The sequence below is a fragment of the Fringilla coelebs genome (genome assembly GCF_963513975.1).
Source record: "Fringilla coelebs genome assembly, chromosome: 2".
Lineage (NCBI taxonomy): Eukaryota > Metazoa > Chordata > Aves > Passeriformes > Fringillidae > Fringilla > Fringilla coelebs.
In genome coordinates this window covers 18,325,876-18,344,247 of record NC_140029.1, presented here as the reverse complement: position 1 = coordinate 18,344,247, position 18,372 = coordinate 18,325,876, and the positions used below count along the sequence as shown (strand labels likewise).

Genomic DNA, 18,372 nt, shown 5'->3' with positions numbered 1-18,372 from the left:
GGAGACGTGACTCCCTCCTGCTCCCTCATGAGCCCTCTCTGCTCAGCTGGAAAATAAAATGTGCTCAGCCCCAGAGCTGTCTGTGAGCCAGCTGTGCCACCTGGGTCTGGCTGCCGTGGGGTGGAGGGTGCTCAGGTAATGGAAGGCAAAATCAAGTCCCTGGTCAACTTCTTCTCACTTCATTTTTACAGATGGTTCATAAAGCACTTCCCATCAGTGTTTTATGGTTCTCCACCACCAATCTGTTGTTTATGCATCTCAAATGCCTTGGTGGCGGGATGCCTGGAAAATAAAATAATTGTTCTGTAGCAGTTTGTTCTGTTTTATTAACGATTAAAGTATTCATCAGTGTAATTCCCCATTAAATTTGCTCTTTGCTCCAAACCTCCAGGGGCCCTTCTTAAATTTGCCAAGTGTGAGACATTCATTTTGCTGAAATATTTTCTGTCAATGACACTGTTATTATCAGCAATGTGGGTAGTTATATCTACCTAACACCTTCCATTTGTGACCCCATGTCCTTATTAATGCAGATATATGTAAGTACTGACATGGCACCGGGGTTTGGGAACATTGGCAGGCTCATAGTTTTACTGAAAAGGAGTCAACTGGTATGAATTGACCCACCACCATGGACCTCAGTGTGTCTATTTCAAATTCCAGCTGCTGAACATTTAGTATGTAGTAATCTTGTTGAAAACCAGTGGATCTGTGAATGATACAAGGCTCTAAGCACTTGTTTCAATGCTTGCATTACTGCTGCTAAAAGGGACCAGAGGCAAAGATGTTCATTCTGAATGGCTACTGTGCTGAGGTGAACAACAGGTAGAGGTAAAACCATAACTAACTATAAACATGGTGTCTTGAGCTACTGTCATCAACACAGTGAATAGAAATTATTTTTCATTTTTCAGGGTGAGAAGAGAATAATTAGGTCTTTGTGAAAGACAACAATGATTAGGAAGAGAAAGTAGGACATTAGGCTTTGTGTGGACCTACAAAATTAGCCTACGTAATTTTCTCATCTCCAGGGGAAAAAAATTTATATATCTGCCTTATATCAATGGAGATATTTTTTCCTTTTGAGTCTTGAAAGCTGCAACTGGGTCTATTTGCTTTCTCATAAATTTGATATTAAAATAATGAGGGACCTTCCTGACCATGTATGTAGTCAAACCCCCAAATTACTTGAATTTTTAGGGAGTAGAAAGGGCTGAAGAAGAAAGGAAACAAGTCAGTGTGCAGTCCACACCTGACAATCATTAAAATCCAAGGGGTGAATAGCCCATGCCTACTTCAATGAATGCAAACAAATGACATATTTACAAAGGCTGCATTTGCATAAAGGCATGTTTGAAAAGAGCTTAAAACATCTAAGCCATATTTAGAAGTTGACTGAAAATAAGGGAGTTTGATATAGCAATGTTTCAGGAAAGAGACAGAGGCACTGTTTTGTTAATGCTGGGGATTAGCAACTTAATTAGCTCAATCTTTAATGCAGGAAATTACCTAGCGAAAATGAGACTAGTTAACATTTGCAAGGACTTAAAATATTTAAATCAGGAAAGGACAGATTTTCAATGACACTAACACACCTACTAGATGAACTTTTTTCTCTAGATGAAAATTTTATTTTTTTAATACTTCTGCTATTTGATCCCAAAGGTTAAATGTGAGTTTATTTCCTATGGAGATGTTGAGACTGGGGACTTTTCTTCATCTCACTGCCACATATATGTGTTCTCTAATTTCCTGATACTATCATCTTGTTTGCTGAAGATTGTGTCATGATGAAAATAGTGTAACTTTTTCTAGGTAGCCCACATGTAGGCAACAGCAGTGATGCTGAATGCGATCTTAGGTCTGGGTGAGACAATTTTGATTTCAGTTACCTAAATATCATCTTTTTGTCTCAGTGATTTTATGGCTAGAAGCCCCAGCCAGGTGGTTGCCAAAACTGCACATGGAGAATAAATAGACTGAAAGACGTTGAATAGTTGTATGTGGTAAGATCCCCAAAATCATCTTTGGAGAGATAATTTAGTCAAGTATTTCTCTGGAGAGATCACATACCTTTGTGGGACAACATAGTTTCAAGGTTATACTTCTAAACAGGTGACCTGGGGGTTCACTGACATAACTAAAAAATTATTATATCATTATAATGTGTCAATGTTTCAGTGTCCCTTCAAACCAGACTTGTTACTGCCCTTCATAATAAATGGGCACAGAGGGGCTTTTTTGCATTCTTTGTTTCAGAGAGGGGTTTTTTTTGTGCTGAATGCAATCAGAAATAAAAATGTACTTTAAAAATATTATTTAAAACAAAATCCTAATATTTCTACTGTTTATCAAAGCTAGTTGTTTGTAATTAGGCCATCTCAATATCTTCATTAGCTAAAAATTATTTCTTCTCACACAAAAAAGAGAAAAAAAAACAGAAGAGATGGTCTTGAAATATATTTGAATCAAATGTTAAAAGGTTAAATCAACTAAAAAAAAGGAAGAAAGAAAGATACATTAAAATTATTCCCATTTAAATAAAGTTATGCTTTATCTTGAACAACAACAACTGAAAAATTAAAATAGAAATATATTTTGTATGCTTATGTTCCTTTAGGCTTGCTTTCTTCTATTTGTACTCCTTTAATGCAATGTGATTTTTTTACTGAATAATGGTTTTTCCTTCTTTTAGTGGCTGAGCAGTAAAAAGGTTTGGAAATGGGACTCATTCCAACAGAACAAAAGCACTCTTAAAAAAACCCCATGGTTGTTGTTTCCTCTTTTTTTTTTTGCTTTTCAAAATAAAACTTAAAGCCATGTGTCCCATGACCAGGCATCTCAGCTTTTGGATTATTTGGTTCAGTATTGTACACAAAACATTCACTGCTGCATTAGTGGAGAACATGTCTTACTAACCTGACGTTGTCTTTGCCTCTGCTCTGCTCAGCCCGGGCAGGCTGTGAGTGCCTGTTTTGCTCACACATTTTGTCTCCACAGCTCAAGGGGGAGATGAGCCCAGCCTCTGAGGTGTTAAGATTTGGTCTTGATCCTTTGAACTCCAAGTATGGGGCTTTAGATGAAATCTGTAGATGTCTAACATATTTCTTCCCCTCTAATTTTAGGCTCACTTTAACCTTGTCCTGTCCCATGGACTTGAAGAATTTTCCTATGGATGTACAGACATGTACAATGCAGCTTGAGAGCTGTGAGTGCCCACTTGCCTTATCTATCAAATAACAAGTTTTTACCCTAACATTCAGTGAGTAGATTGTATTTACATCATCACACTTGTGTGGTGAGACTCAGTATTCCTGTTTTGTAAGGGAATTATGTTTATCACCATAATGTGAGGGTTGCCTGTTTCTGTGCTGTTCCTGCTCCCTTATCTTTCTCCCTCCTGGGTCACATCACCTTACCCATCAGAGGTGCATCACTTCCAGGGGTAAATGCAGCAATTCTCCATGCATTCTCCATGCTGTGTGGGAGAAATTACTAAATCTCAGGAAAGTGAGAACAATTATTACACAGCCAGGGATTTGCTATGTCCAGTAGACTTAGGCTCACTTTTGGGAAATGGAAGTGAAATACCCGAGCAGCAGAGTTCCTCTTAGTGATACCTGAGCTGGTGTGCTAACCCAGGCAAGGCATGGGCTGGGGAACCAGCACTGCCTCCACCTGCCCAGGGAACAAGCACACAAACCCAGCAGTGCCTCAGGCTCTGGCAGGTGCCAGTGATCGTTCCCTGTGTTCAGCAGGTATCAGCCTACCCCGTTTTTTGGGGTTTTTTTATTTTAGTGGAGAAAGGATTTAGCTGTATAGCTATGAACTGTGGGCTGGAACCTGCCTTTGTGCCCAGAGAATTTTAGACTGGTTTGGGCCAGCAAAGTTAGTTTTTGGTGGCAAACCAGGGCAGTACTTCAGAATATAACAGTGTTCACTTCTTGCTTTTCATGAGTAATGGTGTAGTTATAGCAGCCGACAGCTAAGAGGAATTGTGCTGTTAATTGAACAGTTTAAAAATGTAGCTGGGATAACACGTGTTGCAATAAAAGTCATGCTTCTCAGACATAAGAACATTTGCTCTTTTCTGGTCAGTTGCCATCCAATAAACTCTGATTCCTTTATTGCAGTTGGCTACACCATGAATGATCTGATATTTGAGTGGCTAAGTGATGGGCCTGTGCAAGTCGCAGAGGGTTTGACCTTGCCACAGTTTATTTTAAAAGAAGATAAAGAACTTGGTTATTGCACAAAACACTACAACACTGGTGAGCATTATTCTATTTTTTTTTCTATCAGTTGTTCCAATGGTATCTATTGCCAATTTGTAATGGAAAAGTATGGGTACATTGAAAAAAAATTAAATTAAAATTTGATTCAGTCACACTTATTTTTAAATCTGAATAGAAAGAAATTTTCTCTCTGTTATTATTTTGGAAGATTTAATATCAAAGTTCACTTTAATTTAATTATTCTAATGTCCTTAAAATCATTAATATATTTAAATTATTGAAAAACTGCTAAAAAATCTAATTGTTTTGATATTCTTAAAATGAAGTTTTTTTAAAAACTTAATCTTTTATTAAACATTGATTAATCACTTTTAAAGTACTAATTTTTCTGAACTTAGTTTATTTCTCCAGCACATCACTTTTCCAGTGAGGAAAAATATTAAATTTTCACCAGCTTTTATGTGTAGTCTAATTTATGAGATGTAGCATGTGAAAAGAAAATATTTTCATTGCTGATCTGAAGAGTGTACAGACATGGAATGTTGGAAAATTAAGTGTTTGTTTAATACGCTTAAGTTTTGTTCTTTCATTTGCTGTTTAGGAGTCTATAATGCTGTGTTTTCCAGCTTTAGCTTTACAGAAAGAGGAAACTCTGTTAAAATTTTGATTTAGCTGCTTGGAGTTTATTTAATGGGGACAGCATTTAGAGAACAGTTTTCTGGGTGCTTTCTGGGATTAAATATAATCCCTCTCATCTAAAATAGCTTTTTCATCATTTCAGCATAAGAGCTGATCTGGTTGCATCAAATACATTTGTTTCAATCTATGAAATAATACAATATAGGATGTTCTGCCTCTGCCAAAAATAATGCCGCATTTCTTTCTTATGGAAATTGTTTGGTTTAATTTTTATAAATGCATCCTCTCATTTTGGAGCCCAAAGTACCAAGGAAGGAAAACTTTGTGATTGGCACCCCCACTACTGTCTTCTCTGTAGTTTGCTCCTTCAGGTTTAGTGTGAAATTAAAATGTGGATAAAACTTATTACTCAGCCTTCTCCTAAACTCACTGTCCAGGCTGTGCCACAGAAGTCTGGAGAGCCTGTGACAGATGGTGCTACTCATGCCATTGCTGCCACAGGTGGCCAGCACAGCCCTTCCCAGTCCCCTTCTGCATGGGCAGACTGGCCAGGAACAGCCTCTGCCCAGGTCTCAGCATCTGCCTTTGCAGTCACAGCTCCCTCATTGTAGCACCTCTGGGCTGTCAGAGGGTGTTATTCAGTCTCCCCTCCTTTCTTTGTCAAACTGCCTCTGCACTCCCCTTTGTGCTGACTCTTGCACCCACCATTCAGCATTATAGACCACCAGAAAACTACAGGGACAGCGCAAGAAGGAGCAAACAGTCTAATTTCCCCTGAAAGGGTGAACAAGTAAAAAAGCATCTTTGCTCATTTTCCAACCAACACAAAAGGGTTTGAAACTGTTAGCATGACACTTTAGGAATGAGAGGCTTTCCTGCAGTCTGCCTGGAGTGAGTACCTAAGCCAGAGTAATTTTGAGAGCAGCACAGTGATTGCATTAGTAGCTGATGAGCTCTTGCAGCTCAGGACTCTGCCTCTCCTGCTGCACAACTGCTTCCCCTGTCAGGCACCCCGGAACCTCTGTCCCCCAGGGCTGCTGTGCAGCAGCTATCACTTGTTTGAAGAATCTCTCACCTCCTGTGAGAGATGGGTTTAGGCTTCCTGGAGTCAGACTTTTAGCAAAATTCAAAGTAGACTTTGAGCTGATTCTGCTGTGAGACATAATCCACAGACAGAAGCAAATGAGGAGTGTGATCTACCCTAGGACTAAGAGCAGCAGTTTACAATTTGTCTGTTCAAACACGATTACTTAATATCATGCCTCTAAAAGACCAAAATGCTGTCCCCTTTTAATACTTAACATTATATTTGACTAAAGTAAAAGCTCATTGAATTTTGAGAAAAGAGGCATTACATGATATTTGCTGGAGGTGAAACAATTGTGCTAATATTAATTTTCTCAGTTAATATGAAGAACTGGGCACAATATACTTCAGTGGTCTCACGCTTCCCCCAAGCTAGTATGCAACAAGTGGCTCACTAGTGTTTGTGCATCAGGATCTGCTAACAGTATTAGGTGAGGAAACAGGCCACACATCTAACTTATGTTCAGAAAACAAGATAAAAATGTGCAAAAAGCATTTATGAAAGTAATTTCATGTTCTAGGAAAGTTTACATGCATTGAAGTCAAGTTTCATTTGGAGCGTCAGATGGGATACTATTTAATCCAGATGTACATTCCTAGCCTGCTGATTGTCATTTTATCCTGGGTTTCTTTCTGGATCAACATGGATGCTGCTCCAGCCAGAGTTGCACTGGGCATCACTACAGTTTTGACAATGACCACACAAAGCTCAGGATCAAGAGCTTCCCTGCCAAAAGTAAGGAATAATTTTGTACCACAAATTTGCTCTTAATAAGAAATGTTTGTGCTACCCTTTTAAATTACAGGAAGATCTGTGTAAATATGCATCTGATAAGGATACATGAGGAAGTGGTAACATTGTGATGTTAAATTTGCAGTACCCTTCCTTGCATTTGAATTAAGGAATGTTTCTGCTGCTTTGGTGGATGGCTGAATGGTGCAGCACTATGAATTTTTAATGAGTTTCTACTAGTTTTGACACTCATTTTTGAGTGTTTAGAAACCAGATTTTCTGAGGTATTTAGATATCTTACTGGATTTCTTTCAGACTGGGGACTTTAAAAACACTGGACTGTTAGACTCTCGTATATCTTGATGTTTCTAGATATGGCACTTAGTCCAATGAATATATAAATATATCCCCCAGAAATGTATATATAAAATGTGTGTGTGTGTACATATATATATAAAAATGTATATATAAAATACATGTTTGTAACATATACATGCAACTAAAAGATTTCTTTGGTGAACCTTTTTAGTGAGGGACTGCTGGTGTCTTTGTTTCACAGCAGAATTTGTCCATATTCCACTCATTCATGTGTCAACTGAAGACCTTCATCCTATCTATGTCCAAAAAATATCCTCTCATTCAAATTTTGTGGTCTTTTTAATCCTAGCCAGATGCTGTAGATGAATTTACAGATTACAGACTGGATTCTCTCTTTGGTCAGGCTGACAGCTCTTGGGCATAGCCCAAATGCTTCTGATAACAGCATTCTCAGCCGAATTTCACGTGCAAACTCAGGTTTTATACAACTTTCTGTAAGGGAGCTCAGAGGTAGGAAAGTTTGCAATAGTCTAAGGAGTTATGAGATACATTCCCTGAAGAGTCCTTTTCCAGTAGTCTAGCATCAAAGGGACTGGGATCAGAGTATCAAGGAAAAGCACAAATTTTGAGTGTTTGTGTAGATCATGATCCATTCCAAGAAAGCAGGCTGTATATTGTGGTGCTTCACCCTCAGTATCACATCTGGTCTCATTCCAAATATGCAAGTTGTTCAAGTAGAGGGAAACTTTAAAAAATATAGGGCAACTCCAAAAAGTGCACAGATTGTCTTACTCCTTTGTTAGTAATGAGAAAGTATCACTTAAAAATCTGGTGAGTGCATTTAGTTCAGCTTCCCTTACTCCCTTGGAGAGACACATCATTTTCCATGCAAACTGAAATCCTCTCATATATTAACTCAGAATTTCAAACTGAAAATTTATTAAACATTTCTTCAGACAATTCATTCCATATTACCAGTGAGCATTCTGAAAAGAATTTCTGAAAAGCTAATCTTGTCAAGAAGCATACAGGCTCTTTAAATAGAAAGTTTGGAGTCGCTGAAGACTGTGTCTAGATGGCACAACATGAATCCATGTCAAATATTCCAAGTTTCTTATAAATTGTCTGGCTTGAGAAGTATAGATAATAGAATCACTGTAGTGGAGATTCCCACTCACATTTCCTGCTGGGCAAATAAACCCTGACAAAAGGCTCTGCAGTGTTGGTGTGCCCCAAATGCTTTAGAAGATGTTTTCATCATTGGCCTTTGATCCAAATGAAATGTTTTCCCTTTTGCATTCTGTTGTATTTGAGTAGAAAAGTAAGTGCTGAGTGGAACAGCGGGAAGATGCAAAATATGTTGACCGCGATTTGTTGATTATTGGAGAGATTCTTCCCCAGCCTCAGGATTAAATACATTTATCTCATCAGCTGTCAGAGAATGGTGGTGCTCTGCCCATTCTCCATCTCTTCCTATTCTGCTGTGTTTCTTTGCCAGAAAACAGGCACTAAGAAAAGTATCTCACCAGACAGCCCAGGACAACTCGGGGTGTTGCATTTTTTCTGTGTAATTCAGCTGAGCTCTATTTTACAGCTTTGATCTCTATATGTTAGTTAATCCTTGTGGGGGCTTTTGAAGGTGTGTCACTTGACTTAAAAATGTGATTCTAAGTAAATGCCCGCATTCCAGCCAGCTGACTCCCACCTTGGATGATTCAGGTGCTTGAAGAAACATGGGCACCATTCAGGTCCTGAATCACCACTACCTGATTCCTTATACATAGAAACAAGATTTTCTTCCTATTGTTGTTCTAGGCATTTAGCTATTTTAAAATCCCATCTGTAACTTAATATGAAAATTGTATTGATTAATAAAATCTGTCCAGCTGAAATGCACTTAGAAATAAAAATATGAAAAGAATTGAATCAAATCAGTGTCAGATCTGAAGCCTCTAAATCCCTGCTTAAAAATAATGCCTTGTTCTAAGCCTTGTCTACATATTGCCAAGAGACAGGAAGCTAGGCTGCCAATGAAACATCCATTTAAAAGTTGCTCCTAGCATGAATGTCTAACAGAATAAGATATTTCAGGAGGCTTATTTTTGCAAGAATACTGAAAAATACAGATGCAACTTGGCTTTGTGAAAGCAGCCTAAGATTGAATACAATATAATTTCCCCATCCTTCTTTGTGTCCTGTTCTTATTAATATAGATTTATGCAATTTAACTTTAACCCAGTTTTATGCCAAGAGTTTCTTTCCATTCTTCTCTATTTTAACAGAGCTTTACCACAGAAAACAACAAAGTATCACAACTTGCCAGCTTTAAAGGGAATAATTTCTTTACCTAAGAAAGACAAAGAAAAAGGGTGATAAGATTCCTTAGAGTTTTTGTCTGTTTCCAAGTCACTATCTAAATTACTAAAGTGTTACTGTTTAGAAGCAATTGTTCTCAACCGTGGTGTAAGATAACACAACAATATTCTGTTTGCTTAAAATCACTCTTTTCCATATTAATAATTAACAGTCATTTCCATACACCGATTTCATTAGAGTAGGTCGTGGCCACACAGACATTAGGCACTTAGCTGTTGAAAATTAAACATAAGATTGAGATTGCTGAAAAGGAAAGAAAAGAAAACGAAAGGAAATGAAAGAATGAAATTAATTCAATCTGAAGCTCATATTTGCTGCATATGAGAGAATTATCTAGAATGTACTCTTCTAAATGAAATATATTTCTTTGGAAAATTTTGTAGTATTTCTGTGGAATTACTATATTTGGAGTATTTTGTAATGCTGTCTAAGAATATGAAGTGAAATTCCAAGAAATATTCACCACGGAGCCAATCTCTTTTTAAGTGATGAAATGAATTTTTGTATGTTACAGAGAACTTGTGAGGGGTCCTGTAATGTAGAATTGCCCTGTGTTAGGGGGTGGTAAAGAACTCCTCCAGAAAGCCGGGATGGAATTCCCTACTTCCAGTTTGACTAATCCATCACTGGGATGCCCAAGAATGGTGATCCAAAAAAGCAGGATTTCTATGATCAGTTCCTCTTCCCACATGTCCATATGTATAAGTCTTACCCACATCTGATACTCCTATGTCTGAATTCCCTGGTCACATCATCCCTTTCCACTCAGAAACTCCATCTGGGTAATGTTTGTGCACCCAGCTGCACCAGTGGCTCTTTCTGATCAGCCAGCTGAGCAGAAATCCTGGGTGCCAGCTGGGCAGTCACTGTGACCACACAGCCACAGGGAAATCTCCAGGTAAGCCTGAGCTCCCTGTGTGAGTCCTGGGCACAAGTCAGGGACACCCCTTGCACCTGGGCTGTGCTGGGCTTCACCTCTGCAGAGAAGCTCCAGGGTGCACCAGTTATGAACCTGATGTGACCGGCTGTACATCCAGGCAGGGCCCAGCACGTGCTTGTCCTCTGGAAGCACCAGTGCCATGGACCCAGAGGGCACCATGTATCCATCAAAACAGGGGCTGAGGATTGTCTGGGCACCCCAAGGGACACCAGGACATCTGTCTTCACTTACAGTCCCAGATATGTATGAGATGGGGGAGTAAAGCAGGGGGAATTCAAGGGCCAGTAGTGCAGAATTGTTAAGAAGTATTACAAAACAGTTCTTTTCTTCAGAGCTTTGAAGCACCATTTTCTTGCTATTCTTTTTACTTGTAAATGGCTCTCCTGTTGAATCAACAGAATAAAAAGTTTGAAAGGATTTTCAAAAGAGGCATTTGAAAGAATAATGAGTTCTCTGCTGTGCCAGTTGTGTATTTTTCAGACTGCTTTCTTCTTAAAACACTTACATAAACCAGACCTTAGCAACAACAGTCCAAGAAAATGAGTTACTTTTAATGCCATAAAGCAAAACATTTCAGGATATTTTAAGTCAAGTGATGGCAACTGTATTTTACACAGTTGCATAGCATTCATATTGTGTTGCTTTAATGCGCAGTGCTTAATGAATGCATTTTCTGTCCCCAGGGAACAATCTGTGCAGAAAAAAAGGCTCATTCAAAGCTCATCAAAACTTCTGGGAGTCCTTTCATTCACTTCATTTTGCTTTAAATCATTCCACATATTACCAAATGCAATAAAAGCATAGGTACAGAGACTTCAAAAACCAAAGCCAAAGAAGTGTATCCCCTTTGGCAGCAAATGACTGTTTTTATGTGTCATCCACTATCCCCCAGATATTTGGAGACTTTTACAGGTTCTTTGACTTCTGGCAGGCCAGTCTTTCTTTTTTTGAATGTCAGAAGCTATCAAGTAAATAAGATACAAGAATATGGCATTTTGATTTCTTTTTTCAAATTAAGGTTAAATGATACCATAATAAGAAAAATAAATGAGGAACAATACCAATAAGGACAAAGGAATAGATGCTATTATCAGTGATGATTTTGTTCTGTGTACATTTGCTTTGATAGGAAGTAAGGCACCAAAGGTGATCACTTACTGTTTCATTAGCAAAGCACAGAGATGATACATTCTGCTGTGGCATTATGGTAAAAAAGCAATAATGAAGTAACTTGGAATGGAAGCAATTTTTTGACAAATTACTTTTAGTCTAGTCTCCGGATCTGAAGAGGAAATATGGAAGTAATTTGGCAATCATGAGATTTGTTAATTGGCACTTGGATTATGTGGGTGTCTGAGCATTTTACACACTGCTTAAGTGATTAAGACAACCCTATTGTTATAAGCTGTTTACAAATTCCTGCTGGAGACCTGATGGTCCTAAACCTTGGTACTTTCTTGTGTGTGGTCTACATCACATATTTATGTATCCTGATAGTGTTACTATAAACAAACTTCCAGTTTAAAAAAATTTGTTCAGAATCCCTTGAGTATTTTATTGGTGGTCAGTTTTCTAAAAGAGTGAAAGAGGGTATCCTGTCCAAACTCTTGGGTAGTCAGGCTGCATTGTCAGGTAGCCATGGGGAGCTACCCTTCAGTCATGTGCCTGCATGGAAATGTTTTAGGATGCACTTGTTAATTTCTAGCATCCTTATATAACTTTCTTTTCTGTTCACACTGTAGTTTTGACATACAATATATATTCCTGCTTTTACTAATATTAAGAGATCTTGAAACCTACTTTAACTCTTTTTATTTTGCAAAGGGGGGAGGGTGGGGGTTGACAAAGATAAGTACAACTAATTTTTATATTGAGACAATATTTTCAATATCCATTGGTGTATTCCACGCAGTATTTGAATCTGGATATAGACATCTGTTCTACTCTGTATGATGAAGGAAGTCATATTGACTAAACCTAATTTTCAACAAAAAAAGTTCCAAAAGTAAAAAAGCTGTTAAGCAAGTGGACATTGGTTTGCATACTGTGACTTACTGAAACAACTAAATGGGTACAAACTGATTGGAAGTAAATATAGACTTTTGTGTGTAAGTAAAAGTCATACAAAATGCTACAAAAATATTATTCCTGACAAGTAGTTTCTAAGTACCTAATCATAACTTATAGTTCAGGAAAGGTGTTTTCTGCTTCTACTCTACAGATTTTCATGTCATTTCTTTATTCTTACTTCATCTCCCTTTAAGTTTGTATTCTCAATAATTGTTTTGAGGCAGGATGTTAATGTGTGTGTGCTTGAGGGCAGGAGGTTGTTAGAATGGCAGTGGGAGATTTGGTGCATGCATCAGATGATACATGGAGTACCAGGGAGAACTGTCCAGTCTCTTAAAATATTAATAGCACTGTGGCCATGTTAGTGCCAGCTTGAAAATACATCCTTGGCCCCACTTAAAAGAATCTGTGGTGCCCAGAAACGTCTGCTACTTCCAGGTACAGCAGCTGGTCTTGCTTAAGACACCTTGTTTTCTTGAAAATTTTGCACCTTTGAGACCTAGGTAGATACTTACAGAGCTAGCCTGTGCAGTTACAACTTCACTGGGAGCAGAAATCTCAATTAAACTGATGTTGGATGATCTTTGTCACAGTTATATATGCTGTGATCATGCATCCATAATAGGAAGAATTCTTTTTCTTCCATTCCACAACTGTTTCTAGTTCTACAAAACTGAAGTCTTCAGTATTCTGCGTAGGTAAGAAGACAAAACCCAGCAGAATCCATGCTACTTGTTAGAAAAGCAGCAGGAAGAATGATATAAAAGTTAAAACACAGCACCTAAATCTGATGCTAGAAATTGTCATATTATTCTGTTCAGTTTGTCTGCAAGTATGTGGTACCCTGGACAGTCTTTGGGTCTTATAGTGGTTATGTGTGGGAATTCTGGAAATTTCCCTCTGTCCTTCATTCTGTGCAAAGCTGACTGATGAGATATGACTGGTATGCTGTCTGATTAATACCAATACACTAGGATCTATAGCAGAGTCCATTCTATGGAAGTGAAAAATTAATAACTGAGTAAATCAGTCACCTTTTCCACTGTACTCATCTAAACTTCTAAGTTTACTTTTCTGTATAGTGAAGACAGTGGTATTTACTGTACAACAAAAGCAGCAGTTGCTGTCGTGTGTGACAGCTAAAAATATGCAGTAAGATGTGTCTGAATACCTCTGGGATGTAGTTTGAGTACTCCTGGCACTTCCTCAGCAGGTTTTATAATGCATTCATCTGGGAGGGCTGGCATTCAGCAGAGCCTATTTCGAGCATCAAAGAAGGGTTGAAGTTATTGTGCACACCAGTCTGCTGATTGTTTCATAACCCTGGCACGGTACTGGAGCCTTCAGCTTCATTGTCACACCCTTCAGGACTTTCTGGTGGCTTTTAGTGTCTCTCTGAGGAGTGCCTTCTGCTGCTCTTTCACAGACATAAGCACTGCAAACCCTCTCTGGAGCAATGACCTACTCTGTTGTGGCTGATGCATTTCAAGTAATTGCAAGACTTGACTCTATTAGATCATCTAGAACTATTACTTATGAATATATTCTGTTAATATTTCATTTGAAATAATGTTGATGGGACCCCCTGGAGTCTGTGAAAAACATTTTCATTTGCAGTTTACCTCAAGGCTGCTGCCTTCCAGTCTGAATATCAGTGCTCACTGCACGTGGCTGCTGAAGCAGCTGGGCTGTTGACATCTTACTCCCAAAAGTTGGCTTTGAGTGACAATGGAGCCATTTGAATTGTGTTACTTGAATGACAGGTCTTTCTTTTCCTTTTGGGAAACACTTTCATGGGAAAAAAGAATTGCTTGTTATTACCTAAAAGCATTAACTCCCTCTTCTCCTCTCCCTCTTCCCTGCAAGGAAAAGAGAGGGAGATAATTGACTTTTTCATGGATGCATCAAACAAACTTCTATTGGAGCAGGGATTAAATGACTCAGTGTGTCTTGTTTTTACATAAAATATCTGTGTTATGACAAAACTACAACTTTAATTCACCAATAGTGTGGCACAATAGTCTTTGCTGAATTAAGATTAGCTTTGGAAATTAAACAATTCTAAACTAGTTATTGCCAAGAAAATGATGTAATTTTGGTTTTTAAGGCATGATCATGCATTCTAGAATGTGTCATTATTCACAAACCCTTGTCTTAAAGTTTTAAACCGTGATGAAATAGTGACTTTTTCTTCTTCCTCTTCCTAGAAGCTTGGAGTTAATTGAGATATCTTGTCTCAAAGAGAAGGGAGCATGAGAATAAAAAGCTTTGATCCTCAGTAGCTTCTCTCTGGTGTTAAGCTGCCCTGCCTGTGAGAAACAGACATGGTGTGCTGTCTTCCCTCATTCTACCAAAGGTTAAGGCTCTGGAGAACGGAGCCAGAGCTTTCAGTATGTCTAGAGAGGAACATAATGACTAAGTCACAGCAGAAAATGTAAGCTAAGAAAAAGAGAGAACACATTAAAAAATGTTGCTTGGTTCAATGATTTACAGAAAAGATAGTACAATTATGTTACAAAGAGTTATTGAAAATGACACTTATAAAGAGAATATATCAATATTTGTCACTTATTGGAGAAACCCTTTCTGTTATAAGGATGTATACTGAGAAACTAAAACTTGTCTTTAATTACTTCATTGATGTAAATTATTGCATTTTCTGTCTCTTTCCTGAAGAAAGGCATTTTCCTTTGTGTGTGTAATAGCAATTGGAATACTTTATTGATTGATTTGTGCTAAAATTTTGTTAACAGTTCTACTGCTTAAATTTATCTGTGGTCATGAGGCATTGATGTCCATCCATTTCTTAAGGGATGATCAAGTTGAAATCATCACTTAATTTCTGAGGGAACCATATAGATTGGTGACAGACTGCAATGAGAGTACCACCCTCCTGGACCACACCACTTTATGCTTGAGTGTGCTCTGCTCATAAAAAAATGACTTAAAACCACTTTGATTTTTCACAGAACTGACAAAGAAAATATGAAAAATTAAGAAAGTGAAGCAGCCGAAATGTCAGGATTATAACAAAAGCTCTTTAGAGTTAGACACTCTGTTCTGTTTCTTTTTCTAATTCAAACAATAAAGATACTCACTTGCTTTTTAAAGAAAGCTGTGGTTGTCTGACAGGATCTATTTTATGAGTCTGTTGGCTGCATTTTGCTGTCTCCTGAACATTCTAGCACAAACAGAATCTGCTCAGAATGAAAACAAAATCCTGTCACTGGCAATGATGCGACTTTGGATGCTCAGGCTTTACTGCTGCCCTTTTTTTTTGCCAGGGCTCCCCAAAGTCAAGGATGACAGGGTTATGTTATGAAAATAGCACAGATCAACTCATTTATGCATATATCTATGCCTGGATATGAAAAAAAAAAACCAAAACCAACAAACCCAACAATGGTTTTATGTATCTCAAAAAGGAAAAAATACCATTCTAGGAAGTAATATGGTTTCTTTTTTTTGGATCTTTTCTTTATCTACCCCATCTAGTGAGGGGGAAGAAAAACACATAATTATTCTCTTAATTGGTTAATTATTCCCTCTGAAGCTGGTTAATTTCTCATGTTTTAGTAATGGTGTAGTGTTGATTTTAACGGGGTATGCTTGGGGATTTTTGGTAAATGAGAATTTTTTTTTCCTAACAATATTCCAGTGCCCTGTTAGGATCAGGATAAACACTGCAGTGCTCATGCTGGAAGTGTTATGTGTGAGCTGCACAGCTGGAACAGACTGGGACAGTCTTCATTGACTGGAACAGCAGACAGATGTTTCACAAGTTAAAAATGTGTGTACTGCACATCCTTCCAGGAGAGACCTGTAGCCTGGCAAATGATGTCAGGGTGAACTGTTCAAAGTTAAAATTCTCTTGGTGAGTGCAGTTATAAGAGTGGATTAGCTTCTTACATTAATGAGGTTTCAGTAAAAGCTTTTCCCAAATTGAAAGACATATCTAATTAAAGGCTGTGCATTGCCTCAATATGGGAACTTCACTTCATGGCAGCTCATCTGGCCAGTTTCATTCATGATTTCTGTGATTAGACTGACTTCCTCCAGATGCACTTCCCTCTTAGTTAAAGCAAAGTGTTTTCTACAGCAGCTGTTGTCCACAGCAGAGTTCAAAATCATCTTACCCAGCTCCTCTGTCTGCCATCTGTGAAAGAGACTTTTAAAATACATCCTTGGCACTGCTAGCTGCTGTTATCATTATGATTTTTTTTCAATTTGTACTCTTCTGAGATACTCTTCTAAAGAAAAGGCAAGTGAAAATCACCCTGAAGAGAGAATGAAAGTGAATTTTCAGATATGCTATCTCCAGCTAAAAATGAATTCTGCAGTTTACAGCTAAAATCAAATAAATAGTTCTTCCTTTCTCCTCTTTGTGTAGTACACATTGTATTAGATCTGTGCTCCAGCAGTGACAAACACTTTATGTGGGGTCAGGCATTTTCTCTGAGTAACTGCTTTTTGTAAAACACATCTCTTTGTTGAAGCTATGAAAAGGATACTTTAGCATAATGTTTTCATTTGTTGGAAAAATTCCCCAAATAATTTCTGTTGACTTCCAGCCACCACTGTCTGATTTCTCCAAAACATCTTTTTTATTATTATTATTATTATTGAAATGTCTCCATACCTGGAAATCAAAATTTAACCAGTCTGAAAATATTTGAAAGGTTTAACATGAAAATGGAAATTATAGAAATTATTCAATTGACATTATTTTAAAACCCCCAAATTGTGGTTTGTGACTTTTTTTTTTCATTTTCTTTTAATTCTAATTTAAAATACATTTCTGAAATGTCAAAAATCTTGAGGGAAGGGAAAAATTGCATACTACTCAAATCTAGCATTTTTGAGATACTGGTAGGTACTTTTCAAGCATGAATAATACTAAGAGTTCAGAGAAAAACTGCTCTAATTAAAAACTTACCGTACAAAATCAAGCTCAAGCATGCAAACACTGAAAAGAAAAGAATAAAGTCAAACTGCCTCATGCTGAGCTCCAGCCACACTCTTTGTAGCCAACATATGAAGCTTCAAGTTACTGGGGCATAGTTGGGCTTCTTTGAATTCTGATGTGGCTTAGTGACTTGTAAAAATAATTTTCCAGCTCCATAAGGGCCAATGTGACTTTCCAGGATAACACTGGTTTTTTGCATCCAATTTCTGCTACAGTTGTGTTTTATAGATATTCTGTATTAGGCTTAATCTTGTCTTGAAAGTGTGCAGTCTTCTCTTGAAAATAGAGTTTGGAATTTTATTTCAATAACTACCTGAGCACACTCTTAAAGGGAAGTGTTTTTTAAGACAGGATTCTCTGGCTTTACCCTCCAGCCAGTGTTCTTTGCTATGCAATTCTTGTTTGGTCTCCAAATGCTACCCAGACTCACTGTCTTCTCATTCAGGAAATCCTATGATGAAACCAAGTGACCTTTTGAACATTTTTTGTTGTTTGTAAACTACAAATTGAGCTTCTTTTGTCTCTCACTCATTCAGTGTCTTTGTCAGCCTTCAATCTTGTATCTTTCTCACTGTGCCAATATAATCTTCTAAAATATAGTAACCACAACTACACTGTGACGGTGTTCACAGGGGTCCCAGGACGAGGGAAGAGATGAGAAAGTTGACTCCATGTTCAGAAGGCTTGATTTATCATTTTATGATATATCTTATATTAAAAACTATACTAAAAGAACAGAAGAAAGGATTTCATCAGAAGGCTTAGCTAAGAATAGAAAAGAAATTAATAACAAAGGCTCGGACTGACCGAAACAGTCTGAGCCAGCTGCACTGTGATTGGCCATTAATTGGAAACAACCACATGAGACCCATCACAGATCCACCTGTTGCATTCCACAGCAGCACATAATCATTGTTTACACTTTGTTCCTGAAGCCTCTCAGCTTCTCAGGAGAAAAAATCCTAAGGTAAGGATTTTTCAGAAAATATCATGGCTACACTACACTACT

General features: G+C 37.8%; 1 protein-coding gene across 2 annotated transcripts in view; it reads left to right on the top strand.

Moving 5' to 3' along the window:
• GLRA2 (glycine receptor alpha 2) overlaps window positions 1–18,372 on the top strand; it is a gene marked incomplete at both ends in the record, with an annotated part of 121,484 nt that overhangs the window by 40,638 nt on the left and 62,474 nt on the right. For both annotated transcript variants that reach the window (XM_084226262.1, XM_084226263.1), the window contains 3 exons: window positions 3,126–3,208; window positions 4,134–4,271; window positions 6,482–6,696. In XM_084226262.1, coding sequence (XP_084082388.1) covers window positions 3,126–3,208; window positions 4,134–4,271; window positions 6,482–6,696 — 436 coding nt within the window. The remainder of the gene's footprint in view (window positions 1–3,125; window positions 3,209–4,133; window positions 4,272–6,481; window positions 6,697–18,372) is intronic.